This window comes from Arabidopsis lyrata, assembly GCF_000004255.2.
Source record: "Arabidopsis lyrata subsp. lyrata unplaced genomic scaffold ARALYscaffold_9, whole genome shotgun sequence".
Classification (NCBI taxonomy): Eukaryota; Viridiplantae; Streptophyta; class Magnoliopsida; order Brassicales; family Brassicaceae; genus Arabidopsis; species Arabidopsis lyrata.
The window spans coordinates 796,099-819,759 of record NW_003302547.1 but is presented as its reverse complement, the minus strand read 5'-3'; the positions used below and the strand labels follow the sequence as shown (position 1 = coordinate 819,759).

Sequence of the window (23,661 nt, the reverse complement as noted above, 5' to 3'; positions counted from 1 at the left end):
TTAATGACATTATTTACGGTCGAGCTCCCGAAGTGACGTACTGTGTCAACGGAAGGGAGTATAATTTGGCTTACTATCTGACGGATGGCATTTACCCCGAATGGGCGACATTTGTTAAATCCATCCCAAAACCACAACACCCGGAACATAGTTTGTTTGCTGAACGTCAAGAAGGTGCACGAAAAGATGTTGAGCGTGCATTTGGAGTCCTGCAATCTAGATTCGCCATGATTAAAAATCCATCTCTTTTATGGTCGAAAGGTAAAATAGCATATATTATGAGAGCTTGTCTCATACTCCATAATATGATTGTTGAAGATGAGCGAGATTCATACACTCTCTATGACGAAAATGAATTCCGACAAGAAGATGAAACCGAAATACCTCGGGATCTTACGTTTTCAGTAAATATGGCTACAAATCTTGAAGGTTTAGGTGATGGGCATACAAGAATTCGTGATAGACAAGCACATCACCAATTAAAAGAGGATTTGATTCAACATATTTGGAATAAATTTGGACAATAAACTATGTATTAATTAGATAAAATGTTTTTGTGCTTTTATTAAGTAATATGTTTGTTTGTTTATTGTTATTTATATTTTTAATGTTTTTTTTTCATAAATATTTAGTATTGTATTTTCACTTCTAATTTCACTTTTAAATGTTTTAATAATTGTAAAATCTTAATTTAATTTAGATTATTATATTATTAAATCTTAAGATCTTACACATGTTCTCCCACTAATCAACTTCTAAACAAAAGATCTAAATACATGATCTTACATTACTTTAACATTATATTCTCTCTAAGAACACCCTTACATGATCCCCCATTAATGATGCCCTTAGGGAACCAGAGAGAACCGCATACGTGGCAAATCGTGATTAGGTGATGATTTTAAGTTTTTAACAAAAGAAAAAAAAGTACGCGTGTGTTTGTCCCCTTGTTTCTCGTTTCCTCCGATTGCGAAATGAGATTATCCCACAAAACCTTCATTGAAGCAACTTTTGTAGCTTTCTTGGTTTAGCAATTATCTAATCAATCATGACGAGGAAGCTATCAAGCTTCTGTTTCTTGACCCATGGATTAGCAGGAATCTCCTGCGAGAGAGAACATGGAAGTTCTCGTCGGTATTTTCTATCTCCCTTATCGTCGATTAGCTTCTACTTCGTGTAAGATGCGACAAACAACGTGGTTTTGAGTGAGTGTTTTTTGTCGATTTATGTGTTTGGGTTTGAGAATTTATGTACGTACGAATTCGATTGATTTATGTAACCAATTTTAGTTTGGCATTTTTTGTTTTTTTTTTGCATTGTAAAGTTTTGGTTTTTCTGAGCTTAGATTTATGGTGAATGCTCATATTTTGTGTTTGATCCTCAGATTTGCTAATGTTACAGTTTGGATTTGCTCAGTTTTTATTAAATTATATGCTTTCTTTAGCACTTTTTGTAGTTTGCTCATGTTACAATTTGGGGAATTGTGTTTATGCTACAGGGATGTGATGCATCAGTCCTTCTCATCTGAGGTTACAGCTAAGATGTATGCTTCCAAGTTTGGGGTTGACGAAAAGAAAATGATGGAGAGGCTTTGGGGTGAGAACTTTTTTGACCCTGTCACAAAGAAATGGACCACCAAACCTACCGGTTCTGCGACCTGCAAGCGTGGGTTTATTCAGTTCTGCTATGAACCTATCAAGCAGATCATTTCCACTTGCATGAACGATGAAAAGGATAAGCTATGGCCGATGTTGACTAAGCTTGGTGTCCAGATGAAGTCTGATGAGAAGGAGCTGATGGCTAAGCCTATGATGAAGCGTGTTATGCAGACATGGCTCCCTGCAAGCACTACTCTGCTGGAAATGATGATATTTCACCTTCCTTCACCCTCCACTGGACCACTGCACAGAAGTATCGCGTTGACAATTTGTATGAGGGTCCCCTTGATGATCAGTATGCCACTGCGATCAGAAACTGTGATCTGACAAGGGCAGGTTCTTTGCCTTTGGTCGTGTCTTCTCTGGAAAGGTGGCTACTGGTATGAAAGTCAGGATCATGGGTCCCAACTTTGTCCCTGGTGAGAAGAAGGATTTATATGTCAAGAGTGTGCAGAGGACTGTCATTTGGATGGGTAAGAAACATGAGACAGTGGAAGATGTTCCGTGTGGTAATACAGTTGCTATGGTTGGGCTAGACCAGTTCATCACCAAGAATGCTACCTTGATGAATGAAAAGGAAGTGGAAGCCCACCCGATCCGTGCCATGAGGTTTTCTGTCTCTCCTGTTGTCCGAGTTGCTGTTCAGTGCAAGGTTGCACTGGTATATGGCATCCTCAACTTTTATCCTTTTATCAGAGATGCTCTCTGTAGTTATAAGAGTCTCTTACCACTTGGTTAAATTGGTGTAAGAAGCTTTTCGAGTTATTATGCCTCTCTAGTGCTCTAGCCGAACTCTCCTGGACCGACATTTTCTCCAGAAGACAGTTACTCAGGCAACCAAACCAAGTTCTTAAGTAATCCGAAAATCTTAAAATCGCAATATAAACTTCTGATGCTTAGCCAGTACTTCTGCTCTCAGGTTTGCTTCTTATTTGAAACAGGGAAGTTTTTAGTTTCTCCAAAACAGCAACTCCCCATTCTTCGTCGTGGAAAGCAACATAGCACTGGTCTTTACAAGAAGGAAAAACACAACATTGTTAGTCAATTTACAGCAGAGAAAGATATGAAACATGAGAGAGCAACAAAGAATAATGGAAAGTGCCTCTTGGCATGGAAACATTTATGCTCATTAGCAGAGAAAATCCAGAAAATGCTGCTTGGTTTATACCAAAACCATAAACGAAGTGGATCTATCAGCTAACCAAAACATCCTTCAGCTAGATTTCATGGACACCGAGAAGTTAAAATATCTATAAGAGAACTTCATGACAACTACTACATAAGTTATGCAACATAGCAAATGATCACTGAACAAAGTACAGAGCAATTGTACCATTTTGTTGACCATTGAGTTACTTAAGCATACACATACAGAAGCACATAATTAGATCAAACAAAAGACACTAGCTCTTTGTCTCAAATCAGTCCCATTTGATATAACTAGAGAAGAACTTCATCGTCTCTTCACAGATTCAGAAAATCAGGTCAAACCCAATCTCACATTCACATTCACATTCTCGCAGTATGAAATAGATGAAAAATAGATTCTTACCAGCTTCAGGTGTGATCCAAGACACCTTAACCGACATTGACCCGACTCTCACAAAAAAATGCTTTTTGATTTCACAGACCTATATCACTGGATCACAACAACAACCAAATTGCTATTTTCAACAGTCTCGAGACCTATTTCAAGAGATTATATATGGAAAGGCCTAGACTTTCCAGCTACATTAGCACCCAAATGAAAAAATCTCCACAAAAGGTGGCTTTAAGTCACCATTTCTTCATGGAGACAGAAGAAGAGCTTGCATCCACACATGTTTTCCTCAAAAGGGGCTTGTTTTATTACTCCTTTCATCACAAGGCCACAACTTGAGCCAAGTTGGGAAAATCTGGATCTCTAATCAAAGTAAGGCATCAAGAAAACCCAATCCTCACTAATCTCTGAACTAATAACTCCTAATGAGCTAATTTTCTCTCAAATTATATTTACCTTGACCAATCTTCATTACAAAATCTCCAAAACCCAAAACAGTTTTTCTATGAAAAGTCAATTTAGCAAGTTAGTGTGTATATTCCTTTGTACATAATACTCCAGTACAATATAAGCCATTAGTTTGGCTGGCTAAGTACTATATTTGATCTTTTAATATGATCTTACATCTTTCTATGTATAGATATTGAGTAACAAGAAGAGCTAATCTTTCGTGGAGTAGCAACTGCGAATGTAGATGAACAAAGCCGTGGATGCAGCCACCGCATAGGGGAAGATCGTCCATATTCCCTGCACAAATATTGGAACCAAAACTTCAAACTTGTAAGAAAGCAAATTTACATCAGTTTTCTCTTTCTCTCTCTTACTCTACTTACCACTGCAGTTGCTACTGCTGCAAGAGCAAACATGGGGCGTTCTCTAAGGAGAAAGCCAATGACAAGCTGAAACATTTGTTAGAATCATGACCCTCAAGTTAGTCCTGAGATTCACATTGTAACAAAGAATCGAATCAAATATAAAGAAAAGCAGATAAACCTGAAGTGGAAGAGTAATCAAGCCGCCACAACAAACTCCTGCAAAGAAACATTCTGGAGATATTCCCTGTAAAGATTCATGTATGATAGGTTTGGTTAACCGTATGCTACATATTGAATCAACTCCGCAACACACTTACAAGAGCCCCGGCGAAGAATGCTGTAGGATTCCTCATTCCCAAAGAAAATCTTTCAACTGCATTCATATAGGCAAAATAAAGTCATTCATCACATTCTAGAAAATATTTTCCACTGCATTCAATTTGCTACTTACCAAAACCTGAGAGGTTGCCGTACTTTTGGACAGCCTGAGTAATGCTCAGTGCTTTCTCCTTACCTATACCCAGCTTTATAGAAAAAATTCTGGTATCAATACGAAATGTAGAAAACAATCAGCTTTTGGGATACACATATTTGAATTGGAAAATAACCTTTGAACAAACATCATCTGATGCTCCACTTTGTCTGAAAAGCTTCCCAAGGTAAAACGGTATCATATCGCTTAAACAAACTCCCCTTTTCGATATTTTCAAGGAGCCAACAAAAACAAAGAAGAATAAAGCTGGATGATAACCGTTAAGGACCATTGGGGCTATGTTGTTTATAACCAGAGATATAGCTTTTACCAGTAAACCCATGACACAGTAGACACTATATATGGAGCATTCCGAGAGAAAGACTCAGCAAAGGATTGCCACGTCCCATCCAAAGTTAACATTCGAGCCAATGTTATCCCAACCTGCATTTTAACAATCACAGTAAACTGTCATCAAAATGAAATCTGATTATAAAATGAAGCAGAACCTGAAAAGGATATTAGGAAGATGAAACAAAAGTACCGGCATAAAGCACAAACCCATATATTTAGAGCCTCTTCGCTAATAAAAAGCCCGCACCCGGCTGCCATTAGCAACCAAAAGTAAACCCATCTGCAAAAAGAAGACATTGAAACAACTTAAGTGTACAGTCTGGTTCATAAGGAATGTAACAAGAGGTAGTTTTGCGGCTAACCCCGGTGCATTTCCTGGAATCATGAATCTGTTTCCAAATGCATTGAACGTAAAGCCTTCTGAAGATGATGAAACTTTGGCCAAACTCTTAACCTCCTCAAAACTTTGGCCCTTCAAGGTTACACTAATTACTGTAATAATCAGAGCCAATCCTAACCCCAAACCTAACTTTAGTATGAATGGAACTCCCTTTTCAGAAACTCTATCGTTTTCGATTTTAAGCATCTCATCGTCATCTTTGTTATCTCGAGACTTTTCGGAATCATTGTCTCCAACATTTCCTCTCTGAAAGCTTCTTACCTTGATCCTGCCACAATAAGAACATCAAATTATCAAACAACATATGAATGAAGCTAAAGGAAACAAACCCACAAGCCAATATGTTCACGAGCCATACTTGTAAACAAAATTGACACAATATTTTCAGATTGTTGATTGCAAACTAACAACTTCTCTTTGCTTCTATTGATTAACCTATTGGATAATTCAAAATCCAAGATAATCAAATTCCACAAAAAAGAAGTGCTCCAGATTCTTTCTATCAAAACTCAATTATCAAGAAGTAAAACCTGTAAGAAGGAAGCGAGAAGGATCCATAAAAAACTCTGGAGTCGTTGAAGACAACAAGGTTAGGTTTTGAAAGGTTTAAGGAAAACCCATTCACCGGAACCACCATCGAAGACAACATACTTGGGATTTTGGCTCCAACAAGACCGTGTTTTGACTCTTGTCTGTATCTCTCTGTGATTCAAAGACTGTCGTTTTATTGGAAAATTCCGTAAATAACAAAAAATAAAATGATTTTTCGGAAAATTAATGGATTCATTGGATTGTCCATCATCTAATTAGCCCTCATACCAATTATCCGAGATCCAAGATTCGATTCGGGATCCGCTCCGATTCGCTATCCGGGTTAGGCGGATCCGGATCTGAATAATAAAAAACGGATCTGGCATGATCCGGATCATGAATTCCTAATAGTATAAAAAAATTAAAATTTGGATATCAGGATTCAGGATATTTTATATTATAATAATATTTTTAATATTATATTATTATTATTTAAATTTTATTAATAATTTAATTTTTTTAGAACAATAATATTTTTAATTATTGGAGATTGACAAAAATAGCATTAAAGCAAGTTTTTTCCAAAAATAGCACTATATTTGAAAAGTTCCACAAATAGCAATGTAAACTTTAATTATATATTAAATATGAATAAATAGTTTACCTAAAATAAATAAATAAATAAAATTAGAAATTTTCCGCCAAAATTTATTTTTTTCGCCAAAAAAAAATTTTCAACATTTTCCTGCAAAAAAAAATCCCGTTAAATTTTTTCGCCAAAAAAATCCACGAAATTCAGGAAAGATTCCTTGAATTTCAAGAAAGGATTCCCTAAAGGATTGCAGGAAATTCAGGAAGAATTCAACGAAATTCACGAATGATTTCATGTAATTCAGGAAGGATTTCATAAATTCATGAATTTCAGGAAGGATGCCATGTAATTTAGGAAGGGTTTCCCGATTCGTGAAATCCTTCCTAAATTTTTTGGAATCATTCCTGAATTTTTTGGATTTTTTTTACTGGAAAAGTTTGACAAAAAAAATTTTGGCGGGTTAATTTTGATGATATATTTTTTCCGGAAGCGAAAAATATTTTGGCGGGAAATATTGACGGAAAAATTTTGACGGGAAATATTAACGATGAATTTGTGATTTTTTGTATTTATTTATAAATATTTATTAATTTAAAAAATCAAAAATAAGATACTATTATTGTCCAATAAATTTTTGGGGACTATTCTTGTCCCAAAAACTTGATTTGGAATAATTTCTCTTTAAAAAACTGACAATTGTTATTAATTTAATTTAAATACGCTTTACTTCTTAAATCATAGTTCCTTTGTTTTTTTTTAAATTGATGTCTTAGTATTTTTATTTTGTTTCACAAACATATTGATTAGTTTTTTTCTTTTCTATTAATTGATATTATAAACATAAATATTGAAATGCAATGATAATTAAATTTCTTATCTGAAATAAAAAATAATATTAAATAATTAAACAATATATTTTTTTAGAAAACCTCAAAATATCAATCTTTTTTTTTTTTTTTCTCATAAGTGTAAACTTTATTCATAAAATGCTTGTTACATTACAGCCCATAAAAGCCCAGTTACATAACTTAAGGATGAAGAAAGTTATCATTGTCCTCACACAAATACACGTGTCAACAAGGGGTAACAACAAACACACGTATTGGATGAAAAATCTAAAGCTTTCCCGACAACAACTTCCGCCGTCTGAGGAACCGATTCCGGTGAAGTAAATTATCATCGAAAACTGAAATTCGACTATTGATTCCTTTGTTTTTCACCGATCAAACTTCTTGTATGATGAATCAAAGCTCCGAAATTTGAGATTACGGCTAAAAGGAAATTAAAATACGCGAAGGAAAATTCTTCTTTTCTTCAACTTTAATCGCAACTATCCTTGAAATTTGTTGTAAACCGCATGTCTAAACCGAAACGAGTCGGAGAAGAGCCATCTTTAAACGAAAAATCGCTTAAAACGATAACACCAACACCGAATAACAAAACCGGACTACGCCGGAGAAGAAAAAAGGAAGCCGGCCATCACCGCCATGGAACTCGGTCGATGCCGGACTAAAGCCGGCCATCACCGATATGGAATTCGATCGATGCCAGACGATAAAACCCGACTAATCGGGCAACAGAAGCCGGAAGAAATCCGGACGGCAAAGAGTTTCATCAGCTTTCTCTTTCTCTGAAAGATTTTAAAGAGAAAGCAGCGAAAACAGCATCACCTCAAAATATCAATCTATTAAGCCATATACCAGCTATCAAAATATTTATTACTCTATTTGTTTTGTCACGTGGCTCCATCATTTTGATTATCTGGAGAACTTGTGAACTAAGCGACAAAATTATTACCGACTCTTTTTTTCTTCTTCATTTTATTTAATTAAAAAACAAACAAAACAATTAAACAACAACCAAGATTCTCTGTCCTAATAAAAGCTCCCTTCTCTTTGTATCTCCTTCGACTTTCAGGTGTTACTCTGATCTCAACTTCATCTCTATCCTCTTCTCTTCCTCTTTTTCTCTGTCTATATATGTTCTTGACTTTTCTTCTGAACTACGCAATTTATTTTTGGCTTTGTATAAAGTTTTCTCGTTAGGGTTTCTTTAGTGACTTTCGTTTCCCCAACTTTTTTTGCTTTTTTTGGGTAAATCTTGTTTTGGATATTATGATTTTGTGTTTCGGCTGAATAAATATTTGTGTAAGAGTTACTTATTTTCTTGAAATCTCCATTCTAGTCTAAAAGAGCTAATACCCTTTTCTTGATTTTCTTGATTTAGGTTTCTATTTACAGATCTCTAGATTTTTGGCTGAGGTTTTTGCAATTTGTGACTTTAGTTTCATCGAGTGTGTGTGTTGAGAAATCATATTCAGATTCAGGGTTACTGATTGAGAGAGAAAGAGAAATGGACTACCCGGAAAGTTATAGATTGACATTTTATGGAATTTTGGTTGCTTTTATGGAATTAGCATTTGCTTATTGTCTTCTATGTGTATCGGCTATCGTCTTTATTACATCGAAGTTGCTACTGTTTTTGCCATGTCCTTGTTCTGGAATTCTTGGATACCAAAACAGTGATCTCTGCATCCAAAAACTTCTCTTTGATTGGCCATTCAGAATCATACTCAGAGTCCAGAAGCTAGCTACTACTACTAGGCTAAGCGTTTTGCATCATCAGGAAGATCAAGAAGAGAAGAAGAATTTGGTTGAGAAAGATAAGAACTTGGAATTGATTGATAAAGTGAGGTTGTTGGAAGAAGCAGTTGAGGAAGAGAGAGTAGCTAGAGCTGCTTTAATGGTTGAATTGGAGGAAGAAAGAGCAGCTTCAGCATCAGCAGCTGATGAAGCTATGGCTATGATTCTGAGGTTACAAGCGGATAAAGCTTCGCTTGAGATGGAAGGGAAGCAATATGAGAGAATGATTGATGAGAAATTTGCTTATGATGAGGAAGAGATGAATATACTCAAGGAGATTCTTTTTAAAAGAGAGAGAGAGAAGCATTTTCTTGAGAAAGAACTTGAGACTTACAAGCACATTGATGATGATCAAGAGACCCAAGATGATGGTTTCAACGAGAAGAGAGAAGGCGATGAGGATAGAGAACCGATTATGTATGATGTTCATGTCATTGAGGATAACAGTAATGCTAAGGTCAAGGATGATGATGTAGCAGAACACAAAGAGATGACGCAAATGGAAGATGAAGTGAAGCAACTTCTAGTCAAGGATCATGATTCAGTATCATCACCTACTTCATCTTCCATTCATCTCCCATAAGTTTCTAATTCTGGTTGTTGACTCTGCTTTAGTCAATGTGTGTTTGTGTAGATTTGGTGTAATCTGTGAATATCAATAGACAATTTAACTTTGTGAAATAAAATTGTTTTGATTGAAATAAGAACCAACATAAATTGTATACAGCAGAAGCTGCAGAGCAATAGAGTAATGAAAATGGAAAAGAGAGAATTCTTTCTGACACTAACAAAATCAAATTTCAGATGCAAAATCAAAATCAAGACTAGCTTCAACGAAATGGGTTTAAGACTTTGAGGTGATAGACGTCGATTTTCTTAATACTTAACCGGGGCAAGAACATCGAGCTGTGATCCGAGCTTCTCTTCCGCAACCTTTTCTGCCTTGGCCCTGAGCTTGTTGAGTTGCTTCTTACGCTCATACACCACTTGTGATTTTTCCTTTCTCTTTGTCTCAAGTTCCTGTTACAATCAAAAACTCCAAACATCAATTTCAGTGACCTAATTCTACAAAATTCTCCAATTAAGCAGGATTTGGTATCCATAACTCAATGTCTACACAGAAACCAGTTTAGCAGAAGCAAAAATGAAGCAAGATATTCAGAGTTGAGTGCGAAAGACTCACCTTAATGGTATCGTAATGGTTCCAGCCAACCTCAGACGATAGACGTCCCAATAAGCAGTACTTGTGGCCACTCTGAAGTCTCAAAACCCTGATTACAAAATCAACTGATCATTAACTATTACAAAATCATAGGAACAAAACAGAACACAAAAACAAAAGAGAACTTACTTAAGAGCATCAGGAATAACCATTCTCTTAATCTTGTCATATGGAGGTGGGATTCCCTCGAAAACCTTCAAGCGAGCAAGTGCAGCAGCACCACGCTTGGTCTTGTGTGGAATCATACTGTGACCAAATCAACAAAAATTCAATTTCACAAAACTCAATAAAGCAAAAAACTTCCATTTATGTTAAAATACTACATTTTATTACTCACACAGCAAATACAAAACACAATTGCACAATTGAGGTGCCAATTCTTTTATAAACATAAGAGATATTAAATCTACACCAAAGAAAACAAATTTGCATTCAATAGGATTAAATTCAATGTACATATCCAAAAGTGATTTTCAAAACTAAACAGAACAATTTGCAAGCACCAATATCCACAATTACATCCCCAAAACTCAAAAAGGGAAAAACTTTGGCTCTATATAAATGATACATTCATATTACTCACGCAGCAAATACAAAAGCTTCGATAATCAACACTTATGATAATAATTCGACAGCAAAATATCCAAAATTCAAACTTTCTACACCCCAAAACTCAAAAAGGTCAAAAAAAACTTCATCTTTGTATAAATGCTACATTTCTATTACTCACACTGCAACTACAAAACCGATTATCGTAACTTATCATAACAATTTGAGAGCAACATATCTACAATTCAAACATTGTTACACACCTAAAAACTTAACACAATTACACAATTGAACTTCCATATCTCTTATAGACACAAAGAAAACTAAATTGCACTTCCATTGCATCAAAATATCCACACAATTCAATCTTTGCTACAACCCAAAAACTTAAGAGGGCAAAACTTTATCTTTGTATAAATGTTACATTTCTATTAACCACACAACTAATACAAAACACAATTTCACAATTGGACAGTCAATAGTGAAATCTACACAAAGAAAACAAATTTTCACTCTCATAACCTAATTTAGAAGCTTCTCCACTGATATCAAATTCTAAAACAATAAAAAATATCGAAAATTCAAATCATCAAGTTTCAAAATTTGAGTGAACGAACCCGCGAACAGTGCGCCAGAAGATCTTGGAAGGAGCACGAAAGTGAATAGGACCATGAGAAGGCTTAGTGTTCATACGTTTCCTAAGGAATCTCATGTACTTCATCTTTTGTCGAACCAAACCTCCCGAGAGACAAATCTCTTCACATCGGACAACCACCACTTTCTGTCCGTTGAGCAGCTCCTTTGCAGTTGTGGAAGCCAGACGACCAAGCATGTGGTGTCTCCCGTCTACGACCACGCGCTTCGCGCATATCCCTGACCCAGACACCATCTTCTTCTTCTTCTTCCCTTCGGCTCTGTAAAAGTTGCTTGTTATAAATAACGCACAACACAAGGCTAGGGTTTTAAGCCCAAAATCGGTCCATTAACCTAATAAGCTCAAAATCGGCCCATGAAAATGAAGAAGCCCAAAATGTACGTTTTGGGATGATAAAACTGTTGGTATCATAATTTTAAAACCGAAATAATCGTAACCGAATCGGTACCGTATGATCAATGATGGATCAGACCATTTCCAATGGCATAACCCCAAGAGGGGTTCTTAACAATATTTTAGTACAAATTTTGTTTTTTTCTAGGTTAAGAACTTTATTTGGAATTCTTAACTTTTTTCTCTTCTAATGGCAGAATATCATTTGGGGTTCTTAAAAATAAATACTTTAAATTTTGTAAAACAAGAAGAAGTGTTTGCGTTAAAACAAGAATAAGTATTTGAAACAAGATGTACAAATCATTCAATATATGGTTCTGTTTGGTAACAATACATATATACCAAAACAGAGAACTTGTTACAAAAATGTGAAACAAGATGCAATGCAAAAAGTTAAATCTTTGAAAGTTACATATATACGAAAACAGAGAACTAGTTACATATATACCAAAACAAGACCGACAAGATGCTATGTTTGACAAAGAACAGAGTCCTACTCCATTTCTAAACCTGAAAAAAGAACATGAAACTCATTCAACCATTAATCACTTTTGTACAGAGACATTAATACAAAGTTAATGATTCATTCATTAGGAAATTGGATGGAATCTATAATTGGATGCCTTCTATTCTCACTCAACTATATTTACCTATTTAAGTTCCTTTGGAGAATTTGCTCTGAACGATTTATGTTTTTTTTTGTGTTGATTATAAATGATTTATGTTTTAATTGAATCCATCAAATTTCACAACAATTTCAGACTACATTGTTGAAAGATCTTATGAGAAGACAAAACAGAAGAAAGTTAGCTTTTGGAGTGTTGGTTCTCTTTATTTTTTCACTCAAATTTTTCAAGTTTGATTGAAAGTATTATTTTATAATTAAGTATTATTATTTTCTTTTGTTAAGTATTGTCTTGCCCAATAAACCAAAAAATATTAACTCCATTAACAACTCATCATCATTGACATAAAAGTAGTTCAACACACGAAAAGAAGAAGACAACATCAAATTCCATTGTCAGTTCTTTATTTCTTACACAACAAAGCCTCCATTAGCTCTAATAACTTGACCATTGATCCATTCCCCACCATCACCGGCTAAAAACCCTACAATCTCGGTAATATCCTTTGACTCACCGATCCTCCCCATAGGACAAGCCCCTGCAAGCATCTTCACCATTTCATCACTCTTTCCGGCATAAAACATCTCCGTCGCAACCGGTCCTGGCGCTACGCAATTCGCGGTTATTCGGCTTCCCTTTAGCTCCTTCGCCAACACTTTCACCATTGTCTCCACGGCGGCCTTGGATGCTGCGTAAACTCCATAACCCGGGGCAAGACCACCAACCATTGATGTAGACATCATAATGATTCTTCCACCACCTCCTCTCATAACCCTTTTAGCTGCTTCCTTGCAGCACAAGAAAGACCCTCTTGTGTTTATTGTGAATGTTTTGTCGAAATCTTCTAGTGTGGTCTCGGATAAAGATGGATACTTTGGATCCAAAACACCTGCACAATTCACGACGATGTGAACTTTAGATCCGAACTCTTGTTCTGTTTGATCAAACAAGTTGTTGATTTCGTCCGGGTCTGATACATCTGCTCTAACTGCGATCGCTGACTTTGGTTGAGATGAGTCGTTTAGTTCTTGCACCAAGAGTTCAGCTTTTGATGAGCTCGAGACATAATTGATGGTGACTCTTGCGCCAAGAGAGTGAAGGTGAATCGCGATTTCACGGCCCATGCCTCTCGTGGCTCCAGTCACTATAGCTACACGCCCGGCCAAAGGGAGAGACGATGAGCTTCTTAGATTCTTCTCCATTTATCTTTTTTTTTTCCCTAAATTTTTGATTAAAACATGAAGAAACGAGGACCACATTTATAGACATACATAGATAATGGTGGCGTTGTTGGATCAAGAGGGACAGTTTAGTCTTTATCACTTGAGATACATCCACGTGGCTGGCGAGTCAACGGTCTTATTTTGAGACTTGTTTTTTCATTCGTAAGCAGTGACGTGTGTGATAAACTGTGACCATTATTACCTAAGCTTATATGTTACTAATACTACAATAATTTCTCAAATTATCTACTCAAATATGTTCACGTCCTAAAGGTTGGTTCCAATTTTACTTTGAGAATAAAAAAGACAACTGAGGCCATATAGGTTACATTAACACCTTACTCCTCAATGAAACCTTACTATGGGAACAAAACCATATAGGTTACGTTTGTTTTGTAAACATTGGTGTCAACGATAAACCACAATGATAAATGTTGATTCTGAAAATCACACAATGAATTTGTCTAAAGGGGAAAACAAATTCAATTAACTCTCTTGCTGTTAATGATCAAAGACTCGAGAAGAATGATGAATTTTATTGCTTAGAGACAAAATTAGGGTTTTTGCTTAAGAACAATTAGGGTTTTTGCATAAAGTTGTGGATCCTTTGAATAGAGGACAAACCCCTCTATTTAGACAAATTAGGGCGGTTTTTAGATATGTTAATCTTCTAAATCTTCAAGACTTTAACCTTCGATCTTCCTTTCTTTTCGGGATTCTCCTTGATTCTTTGGAAAAGTCTTCTTTTTCTTAAATGAGGAAGTCGGTTGCAGGCGATCTCCCGTCTTTGAGTGGAGCTCGCCTGGCGATCTCCTTCTTCAGCCCATTAACAAGTGTAACCGGGATTCCCCGGTTTAACTGAATTCTCAGATTAATTCGTAATTCGTCTGTTTTAAACCGGTATTGTCGGAGGTGCCTTTAGAAATTCGCTTGCCAGCGTTGATACCTTTAAACATTGATGAACCATGCAAGTTAAATTTTTTTTTTTTAAATATTACTCAAGTCTGAATTTTGATCTGTTACAATTTTTTCTTCATAAATTGAATAATTTGTATTCGTTTTAAAAAATTCATATTATGTCATATACATAAAAAAATCTAATTAATTTATATTTCTGTATTGTTTTTTGTTCCTTGTACAACAATCCATGCAACAAAATAAATTCTTTTTTACAAATTAAAAATTTACACGAGAGAGCAAAGAGATGATAAATTGAAACGGATCCAAAAAGGAAAATAAAAAAATATCTACATATCAAAATCAATCTTTAAACATGTGGATTGACGATGTTATGATATTTTTTTATTCAACATTGATGAACCATGCATGTTATATTTTTTAAATCATCGTTTGCTAGTGTTTGATACCTTTAAATATTCGTTTTTTAAATATTTATCGTAGCATCTAAAGTTTTCAAATAAAAATTTAGGAAAATTGACATACTTGTGTGTTCTTGTATCCTTTAGGCACAAGGGATCTCTGCCAACAACCTCTCTGAGACTCCAGTTTGTCCCACCATCATATCGTGGTTATTCTCCTCCACGGCTGCTCTGAGGAGGACCCAAGCTGTCTGAAGCGCAGCCACGAGCGTTTTCATACATTTCACAGTGATCTCAAGACGAAGGAGAGTCATCAATGCGTTATTCCTGGTGGCATATCCTATATCATGAACTTCGTTGACAAAATTAGTATCATCATCATCATTAGCATCTTCTAGTTCTTCTAGATCTTCAAATCAGTTTTTAAGATTGTTGTGTGTTTAAGGTTGAAGAAGGGTCAAGTTTTGAACCTTAAACCCGTATACATTTGATGACAAGTATATCGACTACTAGTGACCAAACAAATTTATTAATTATTTCAATTTTCATATTATATATTATGTAGGACTGAGTGAATGATGACAAGATAACATAATTTTATGGTCGAAATGTGATACTGACAAATTAAGAAGACGTGAATGTTTTCTTATCATTCCATAGACCAAGCGGCCACATATATATATACAAAGAGATCGAGAGAAGCCCTAAACTTGGGGACAAAGCAAACTATATACAATGTTTATGTTTAAGGAAATAAATATATACTAGAGATATAGAATATATCTCAATACCCCCCCCCCCCTCAAGTTGGAGCATGGAGGTCACAAATGCCCAACTTGAGAAGAAACTTATCAAATTCCTTGCATCCCAACGCCTTAGTGAGAATGTCTGCCAACTGATCTTCGGTAGAGACATGAAAAGGTTTAACCACACCAGCTACAATTTGATCACGGACAAAATGACAATCCAACTCGATATGTTTCGTACGCTCATGGAACACCGGGTTGGTACTAATATGAATCGCCGGTTTACTATCACAACAAAGAGTCATTGGACCGGTGTGATCAACTCCAAGTTCGAATAACAAATTCTTCAAAAACATTAACTCCTTCGTGATAGCATTCATCGCCCTATACTCAGCTTCGGCCGACGATAAAGACGCAGTATCTTGCTTCTTAGTCTTCCAAGAGATTGGGGAGGAGCCAAGCTGAACTATCCAACCCGTAGTGGAGCGGCGACGGAGAGGATCACCAGCCCAGTCGGAATCACACCAACCAGTTAAATGAAATGAAGATTCAGCTCGCAAAAGTATACCTTGACCAAGTGTACCTTTGAGATACCGAACCACTTTGAGCGCAGCAAACCAATGATCTTCCTTAGGAGATTGCATAAATTGCGATAAGAGATGCACGGCATAAGCAAGGTCCGGACGAGTTGCAGCAAGATAAATAAGCCGTCCCACCAAACGACGATAACGACTTGGATTGGCAAGAACCGGACCAGTAGCAAGAGCAAGACGCTGGTTTTGATCCAAAGGAGAACCAGCCGGTTTACATCCAAGAAGACCCACTTCAGTCACAATGTCGGAAGCATACTTACGCTGACACAAGTAAATTCCAGCAGGACTACGAGCTACCTCTAAGCCAAGAAAGTATTTAAGAAAGCCGAGATCTTTCATATAAAAGCAAGTAGAAGAGTAGTCTTTAAATTCCTGGATAGCAGAAGGTGAGTTTCCCGAAATAATCAAGTCATCCACATACACCAAAATCCGGAGAGAAATGCCGCGTTTATTATAAACAAACAAGGAGTAGTCCGAACGAGTCTGAGAGAAGCCATACTTAAGCAGAGAATCAGCAAGCTTGGCGAACCAACAACGCGGAGCTTGCTTCAAGCCATAAAGCGATTTCCGGAGACGACACACCCGAGTCTCATTAGGTGACGAAAAACCTTGTGGCAGTTTCATATAGACCTCTTCATGTAGATCCCCATGAAGAAAGGCATTATGAACATCCATTTGATGTACCTCATGATTTTTCTTAACCGCAAAATCCAAAAACACACGGACCGTCTTCATCTTAGCCACAGGAGAAAATGTATCAGTGTAGTCAATGCCTTCTTTTTGATGGTTTCCCAAAGCAACCAGACGCGCCTTAAACCTTTCAATCGTACCGTCAGATCGATATTTAATCGTAAAGACCCAACGATTACCAAGAGCCTTCTTATTAGGCGGTAACTCCACAAGATCCCAAGTATGGTTACGCTCAAGAGCCGTAATCTCAGAACCCATCGCTCCTTTCCATCGTTCATCTTCCATTGCTTCTTTGAAAGATCGTGGTTCAAAATTAGAAGTAATGGAAGCCAAAAAACTGCGATGATTAGGAGAAAATTTATCAAACGATATATAATCAGAGATGGGATAGAGAGAACCTGAGGACAGCTGAGGAATAGGGGAAGAGGAAGAAGAGGGACTTGCGATGGAGACTGTACCAACAATGTAGTCTTGCAAACGAACCGGAGGATTATTAGGGCGTTCACTGTGTCTAGTAGCTTGAATAGTAGGAGCTACAGGTTGAGCAACAGAAGGATCAGGAACAGAGTCGACTGATCTTACCACAACGGAATCGGGATCAGGAGTCGCAGGGATCGATCGATCGGGAGTTGGAGCGATCGATTCGTCAGCATCTGGGATTGGTGCCGGTTCAGGGATCGATCGATCTGAACCGGGATCAATCGATCGGTCAGCAACAGGTCTTGGTTCAAGTTCCGGGATCGAACGATCTTGATCGGGATCGATCGCTCTGTCATCATCTGATGAGAATTCTGAACTATCATCGTGAGAAATGAGCAAAGGAGGATCCATCGACGAAGTAGAAGGTTGGTCGGAACTCTTGGAAGCACACGGAAATGTAGTTTCACAAAAAACAACATCTCGAGACGTAAATATTATTTCCCGATCAAGATCATAGAGATTCCATCCTTTCTTGCCAGAAGGATACCCGAGAAAAACACATTTGCGACTACGAGCAGCAAACTTATCACCTCCATTGTCACGAGTATGAGCATAGGCCAAGCAACCAAATACCCGCAAATGATTAAACGAAGGCTGACGTCCATAAAGCTTCTCGTAAGGAGTTGTCCCATGAAGTACGAAAGACGGAGTCCGATTAATAAGATATACTGCGGTCTTGACACATTCGCCCCAATATTGGATAGGAAGATGAGCTTGAAACCGCAATGCCCTTGCAACATTCAAAATATGTCGATGCTTGCGTTCAACCCTACCATTCTGTTGAGGTGTGTAAACACAAGACGTCTCGTGAAGAATACCATTCTCATGAAAGAATTTAGAAAGGCACAAAAATTCAGTACCATTGTCACTACGAATGACCTTGACTTTGCGAGAAAATTGTCGTTCGACCAAGGCAAGAAACTCTTGAAGATGACGAGCAACAGAAGCTTTGTCTTTCAAGAGATATATCCATATAGCCCGAGAGTGATCATCAACGATGGTCAAGAAATACCGTGAGCCACAGAATGATGTTGTACGATAAGGACCCCATAAGTCACAATGTATTAAATCAAAAACTCCAATAGCATTATTTGAACTGTCGGGAAAAGATTGTCGAGTTTGTTTTGCTCGAAAACACACATCACACTGAGAAATTAAAAGCTCACTATTCCTACTAGATAAACCACTAACACCCGGAATCATGCCAAAAGCCCGAGAATATGGATGACCCAATCGATTGTGCCATAAAACAGAATCAACTTGAACACTTGTCTTCGACGAAATCAGAGGCTCAACTCCGCGGAAGTGGTACAGTCCCTCTCCCTCTCGTTCACCAATTCCAGTCAGCGTCCTCGTTCCGCGGTCCTGTAATATCAAGAGACGATCAGTCAATTGTCCCACCAAAAAATTCTCGGTTACCAACTGACCAAGAGAAATTAAATTTGTATCAAAACCATCAACATGAAAAACATTATGCAATGTTAATTGCAAATTCAGTAGGATAGCTCCTTTGCGAGAAGAAAGAGCATTAGAACCATTCGGTAATTTAACTGACACCTGAAAAATATTCTGAATATCCGTCATAAGATCAATACGCCCAGTCATATGGTGCGTTGCACCTGTGTCTAAAACCCATAGAACATCAACGATCTTACCACTCAATGAATCGTTGATCTTAGAAGTAGCCACCAGACGTTGAACCACTTTCCATTGATCATCGGTAAGGTTGCTTAAACCTTGGCGATCAGCATCAGTAAGAGGAGTACCCGACGGAAGAGCAGCGGTGTTGGCTACCACAATTTGGGTGCTGTTGACCCGCGGCGGAGTACCACGGCCACGACCACGAGAATCATTACGGTAGCGTGGACGGTCTCCCCACCATTCTGGATACCCAATCACTTTGAAACAAGAGCTCGCATCATGACCCAACCTACCACACCCGGTACATTGACGAGAAGGATCACGATTGAACGGGCGTGTAGAGTTTACCGATGTAGATCCACTAGGCCGAGATGGTGGTTGTGGCAAGACAGGGCTGGCTTGTCGTGAGAGTTGTGATGCAAAGCTCATCATCGAGGGCTCCGTATTTGCAGAAGACCGGATTGTTTCATTCTGCACAATAGTTTGATACACAGTATCAAGGTCTGGAAGAGGAGATACAGCGCAAATCTGAGACCGGATAACTCCGTGAATGGAATCATCAAGCCCGGAGAGGAAGTCGTGAACTCGCAGCAGCTCCCGTTCCTTGTCACGTGAAGTGTTGAGATCACACTCACATTTGCCACAAGTACACTGTTTGGAATTCATACATTCTTAGATACCATCCCATATTTTGGTCAATCGACCAAAATAATCATCAACAGAAGTCCCGTTTTGCTTACACATGGCAAGAGAATTTCGAAGTTGTTGTAGACGTGCTCCACTCTTGATAGAAAACCTTTTCTTTATGATATCCCATAATTCTTTTGCTACTTCCCGTGTGGACAGAGAAGAGCGTATCTTCGGCTCGATCGTTTGCTTGATCCAGCCCACCAAGAGATGATTATTGGCTGTCCAATCTGCGAAAGTTGCATCAGTCTCCGCAGGTTTAGCAATACTCCCATCAATAAAGCCAAACTTCTTGCGAGAACTCAGCGCCATACGAAAATTAATGGCCCATTCATCATAATTCGAACCATTAAGCAACGGGGATGAAATCACTGCACCCGGATTATCATTGGATGTGAGATCAAAAGGCGAGATCGTTTTGTGTGTTGGTGGTGCAGTCTGATTTGCAAGTGCCATCGCAGGAAGGAAGAGTAGATCGTAAGGAAGAGATCAAAGATTAGTGACGGCTCTGTTTTCGTGAATGAAAAACAGAGGCAGCCGTGAAAAGAGAATCAAGCCAAGAGAGAACAAGATTGATTAAGGTCAAAGAATGATCGAAAAATAAAATCAGAAGAGAATTGTTTCGTGCTCTGATACCATGACAAATTAAGAAGACGTGAATGTTTTCTTATCATTCCATAGACCAAGCGGCCACATATATATATATACAAAGAGATCGAGAGAAGCCCTAAACTTGGGGACAAAGCAAACTATATACAATGTTTATGTTTAAGGAAATAAATATATACTAGAGATATAGAATATATCTCAATAGATACTTTCGCTAAAATGTATTGCTGACTGAAGATAATTCGGAAAAATCAAATCCAATACAATCAACCCCATCTTCATATTGTAGGCACATTTTTCAAATTTCGACTGCACTTAAAAAGTTGCGAGATAACTGTTATAAACTTTTATGATGTTGGAAGATTGTACAGTGACATCGTTTTTCTTTGAAATCCGATTGGGTTAGGGTTCAGGTTGAAGTACATGTTTGCTTTTATAGTTTTGATTCATATTTGGATTCATGTATTTTTCTTCATGATTTCTCTGATTTAGATCGTAAAAGAAAAAAAAATGAAAAAGAATTTCATATATGAAAAACTAAAGCATGCTCCTTTGTATGTCATATATATATATATATATATATCATCTCTCATTTTTTTTATATACAGATTATGGTAATGCCTAATTTTTCAAGTAATTATTCATATAGAACCTAATCGTCAAATGAAATAAAGTAGGCCTTAATACCCATCTATCAACAAACGAACAGAATAACAAGTTATGATTATGCTAATTCAATGGCTGGCTAAAACAGCTATGATCACATTAGGAGAATGTCATTTTGTTTTATGGTTCATTTCCCTGTCCATATATAGCACTGTCTATAAAAACGTTCCTATTAAAGAGAACAATTTTCTATTGAGCGGCCAAAACTGTAGAGGAGCCAAGTCATTTGTTAAAAAACATTCAATTTTGCAATTTCTTTGTGAAAATGTTAACTATACAACATTAAATAGAGAAAATACAGCTGTGAAAAAACGTATATTAATTTTGTAAACGTTTGGTAAAAATTTGTTATAGTAACGAGTACACATCTCTTGGAACTGACTCACATTGAAGCACGTCCTGGTCCTCCACTGTCTTAGAAGATAAAGGTTGAAAAAGGTTCAGGGCGTTATCGGTTATACCGGAAGGTGAACCGGTGTTTGTACTCATAAAACTTAAGGTGGTGACGACATCACTGATTAATGGTCGCACTATTGGTTCTTCTTGCAGACACATTGCCGCTACTGCTACAGCTTGGTTCAAACTTTTTTCCGGGAACTCGCCTCGAAGAAGTGGGTCCGCTAGCTCTGGGAATCTATTTGGTTCTCTGAAAATCGGTTGTGCCTAAACCATAATTGTAGATGGTTAAAATAAATGAATTATAAGCATGAAAGGATTTTGCGGTTAGGTTTGAATAAGTGTTGTTGGTACATGCGGAATATGAAAGCTTTAACTTCAACTAACAGTTTGAATACTCCTACATGTTGATAAAAATGAATATGTATTTAAAATTTAAAGAGAGTACTTACCCAAGTAACCAAATTTTGTTCATGACTTGGTCTCGTTGTATCGATAACTCGCTTACCGGTTATGAGTTCTAACAGCACAACTCCAAAACTATATACATCAGATTTAACCGTCAACTGACCGGTTTTATGATACTCAGGAGCGCAATAACCGTAAGTTTCCACTACTCGGGAAGATACATTTTGTGTGTCCCCAACCGAACCAAGTTTTGCCAAACCGAAATCTGATAGTTTTGCATCCAAATCTCCGTTAAGCAATATATTTGACGATTTGAAATCTCGATATATCACTGGAGGGTTTGCCTTCTCGTGGAGATACTCAAGCCCTTTTGCGGCTCCTAAGGCAATCCTTATCCGAGAGTTCCAATCCAGTGGTTGTTGTCCCGCTCCAACATCTAGTTCAATCAAATAATTATTGATAGTACAAAATTCTAAATTCCTATAAAAATTTATAGTTTTGAGTTTTGAGTGAAATTAAACTATCTGGCTCAGTCCATTTTGATTTATAACTAAAAGTGAACAAAAGAAACTGGTTTAAGGGATTGTGAAAAATATACCTAGGAGATGGTCTTCTAGGGAACCAAGAGGCATGAACTCGTAAACAAGAAGTCTCTGGTCTCCATCAAGGCAATATCCAATGAGATTGGCAAGATTGGGATGATGAAGAAGACTCAACCTGAAGATCTCTACCAGAAACTCTCTATTCCCTTGTAATCCATTACGGTCAAGTTGCTTCACAGCCACCACCTAAAGTCATAATTTCAACAAACAAATAAGAGTCTTGTCTCTGGTTTCTTGAGACAAAAGCCATTGATTAATAAAGCAACTCTCTCTCTCTCTCTCTCTTTTTATTACTTTCTTTTTACCTGTCCTGTCTTCTCCATCTTTCCCTTGTAAACCCTCCCAAACCCTCCTTCTCCAATCAAGAACTCTTGCCTGAAACTGTTTGTCGCGGTAGCTAATTCACGAAATTTGAAACTCTTTGCCTCGATATTTTTCGGTGATTCTTTGTTCATTCCCACCGCTTCCCATGTTGTTATCTGCTTCCGATCATTCCCTATTAAAATTTTTTGAAATTGTTAACAAAAAAGACGATTTCCCGGAGTTTTATTACGACTAGAGAGCTTACAAGCTAGGTTTTGTTGTTGATAAGGAGCAGCCAAAGATGAGCCTTCATTTTCTCTACTTTTGTTGTTCGTAGTTGGACCCAAGAAACAACTCATTTCTACAAAATCCAAAATCTAAGCTAAAACTTAGATTTGTAGGATCTCTCTTGTTACTTTAAAATGAAATTTTGAAAATTTTCTTGATGAGTTTGACAAGAAAAGCATAAAAGTATGATAGAGATCCTACAAAACCCTGTTTTTAATTATTTATCCAGACTTTAATAGTTGATTATGTTTCGTTGTTAAAATCAGATGTTTCTTAGGAAAGGGAAGATGTTTTTACGATGAAACAAGAACGAAAAAGACAACTTCATGATGAGATGTGAGAAGGTTTGTTGTTGTTTTTTTTTTGGTTATAAAACGACCATTAAACAGCTTAGCGTTGAGGAAATTAATAGAACAAAGAATCTTTGCTAACGTTTTCCAATAATATCCTAATGTTGACTTCTTTTAGAATTTTCTTGTTATCTATATGGTTTCTTATTTTGCTTAATTAAGTGTAATAGATCGCTAAAAGATATCTAACAGATGCCTATAAATAATAATT

At 37.0% G+C, this 23,661-nt stretch overlaps 5 protein-coding genes and 1 pseudogene across 6 annotated transcripts; 2 read left to right on the top strand and 4 right to left on the bottom strand.

The window, feature by feature from the left end:
- The first annotated feature begins 948 nt into the window (after positions 1–948).
- Positions 949–3,064, top strand: LOC9299245 (annotated as a pseudogene).
- Positions 3,065–3,624: 560 nt separating this feature from the next.
- On the bottom strand, positions 3,625–6,006 carry LOC9299343. Of its 2 annotated transcripts, none has more exons than XM_002863122.2 (10): positions 5,770–6,005; positions 5,202–5,507; positions 5,047–5,119; positions 4,817–4,929; positions 4,622–4,706; positions 4,465–4,537; positions 4,331–4,386; positions 4,192–4,257; positions 4,032–4,097; positions 3,625–3,945 (listed from the first exon to the last, which is right to left on the bottom strand). In XM_002863122.2, exons 1-10 carry the CDS (start codon positions 5,886–5,888, stop codon positions 3,859–3,861), a joined length of 1,044 nt encoding a protein of 347 aa, XP_002863168.2. In that variant the 5' UTR covers positions 5,889–6,005; the 3' UTR covers positions 3,625–3,858. The 2 variants fall into 2 exon arrangements, 1 of the variants encoding a protein (XP_002863168.2); XR_002331037.1 differs by having other exon boundaries at positions 3,917–3,945; positions 4,192–4,244; positions 5,770–6,006.
- Positions 6,007–8,208: 2,202 nt separating this feature from the next.
- On the top strand, positions 8,209–9,736 carry LOC9299244 (myosin-binding protein 3). Its single transcript, XM_021020465.1, has 2 exons — positions 8,209–8,279; positions 8,589–9,736. The coding sequence occupies exon 2, from the start codon at positions 8,715–8,717 to the stop codon at positions 9,585–9,587; it is 873 nt and encodes a 290-aa protein (XP_020876124.1). The 5' UTR covers positions 8,209–8,279; positions 8,589–8,714; the 3' UTR covers positions 9,588–9,736.
- On the bottom strand, positions 9,681–11,703 carry LOC9299243 (60S ribosomal protein L13a-3). Its single transcript, XM_002863121.2, has 4 exons — positions 11,393–11,703; positions 10,356–10,472; positions 10,188–10,275; positions 9,681–10,024 (listed from the first exon to the last, which is right to left on the bottom strand). The coding sequence occupies exons 1-4, from the start codon at positions 11,662–11,664 to the stop codon at positions 9,881–9,883; spliced, it is 621 nt and encodes a 206-aa protein (XP_002863167.1). The 5' UTR covers positions 11,665–11,703; the 3' UTR covers positions 9,681–9,880.
- A 1,045-nt stretch (positions 11,704–12,748) lies between these two features.
- LOC9299242 (NADPH-dependent aldehyde reductase-like protein, chloroplastic) lies at positions 12,749–13,815 on the bottom strand. The gene has a single exon (XM_021021183.1). The coding sequence runs from the start codon at positions 13,649–13,651 to the stop codon at positions 12,860–12,862; it is 792 nt and encodes a 263-aa protein (XP_020876842.1). The 5' UTR covers positions 13,652–13,815; the 3' UTR covers positions 12,749–12,859.
- A 7,603-nt stretch (positions 13,816–21,418) lies between these two features.
- Positions 21,419–23,439, bottom strand: LOC9299240 (probable serine/threonine-protein kinase PBL24). The gene is made up of 5 exons (XM_021021052.1): positions 23,078–23,439; positions 22,815–23,005; positions 22,506–22,695; positions 21,952–22,343; positions 21,419–21,766 (listed from the first exon to the last, which is right to left on the bottom strand). The coding sequence occupies exons 1-5, from the start codon at positions 23,169–23,171 to the stop codon at positions 21,452–21,454; spliced, it is 1,182 nt and encodes a 393-aa protein (XP_020876711.1). The 5' UTR covers positions 23,172–23,439; the 3' UTR covers positions 21,419–21,451.
- Positions 23,440–23,661: the final 222 nt, after the last annotated feature.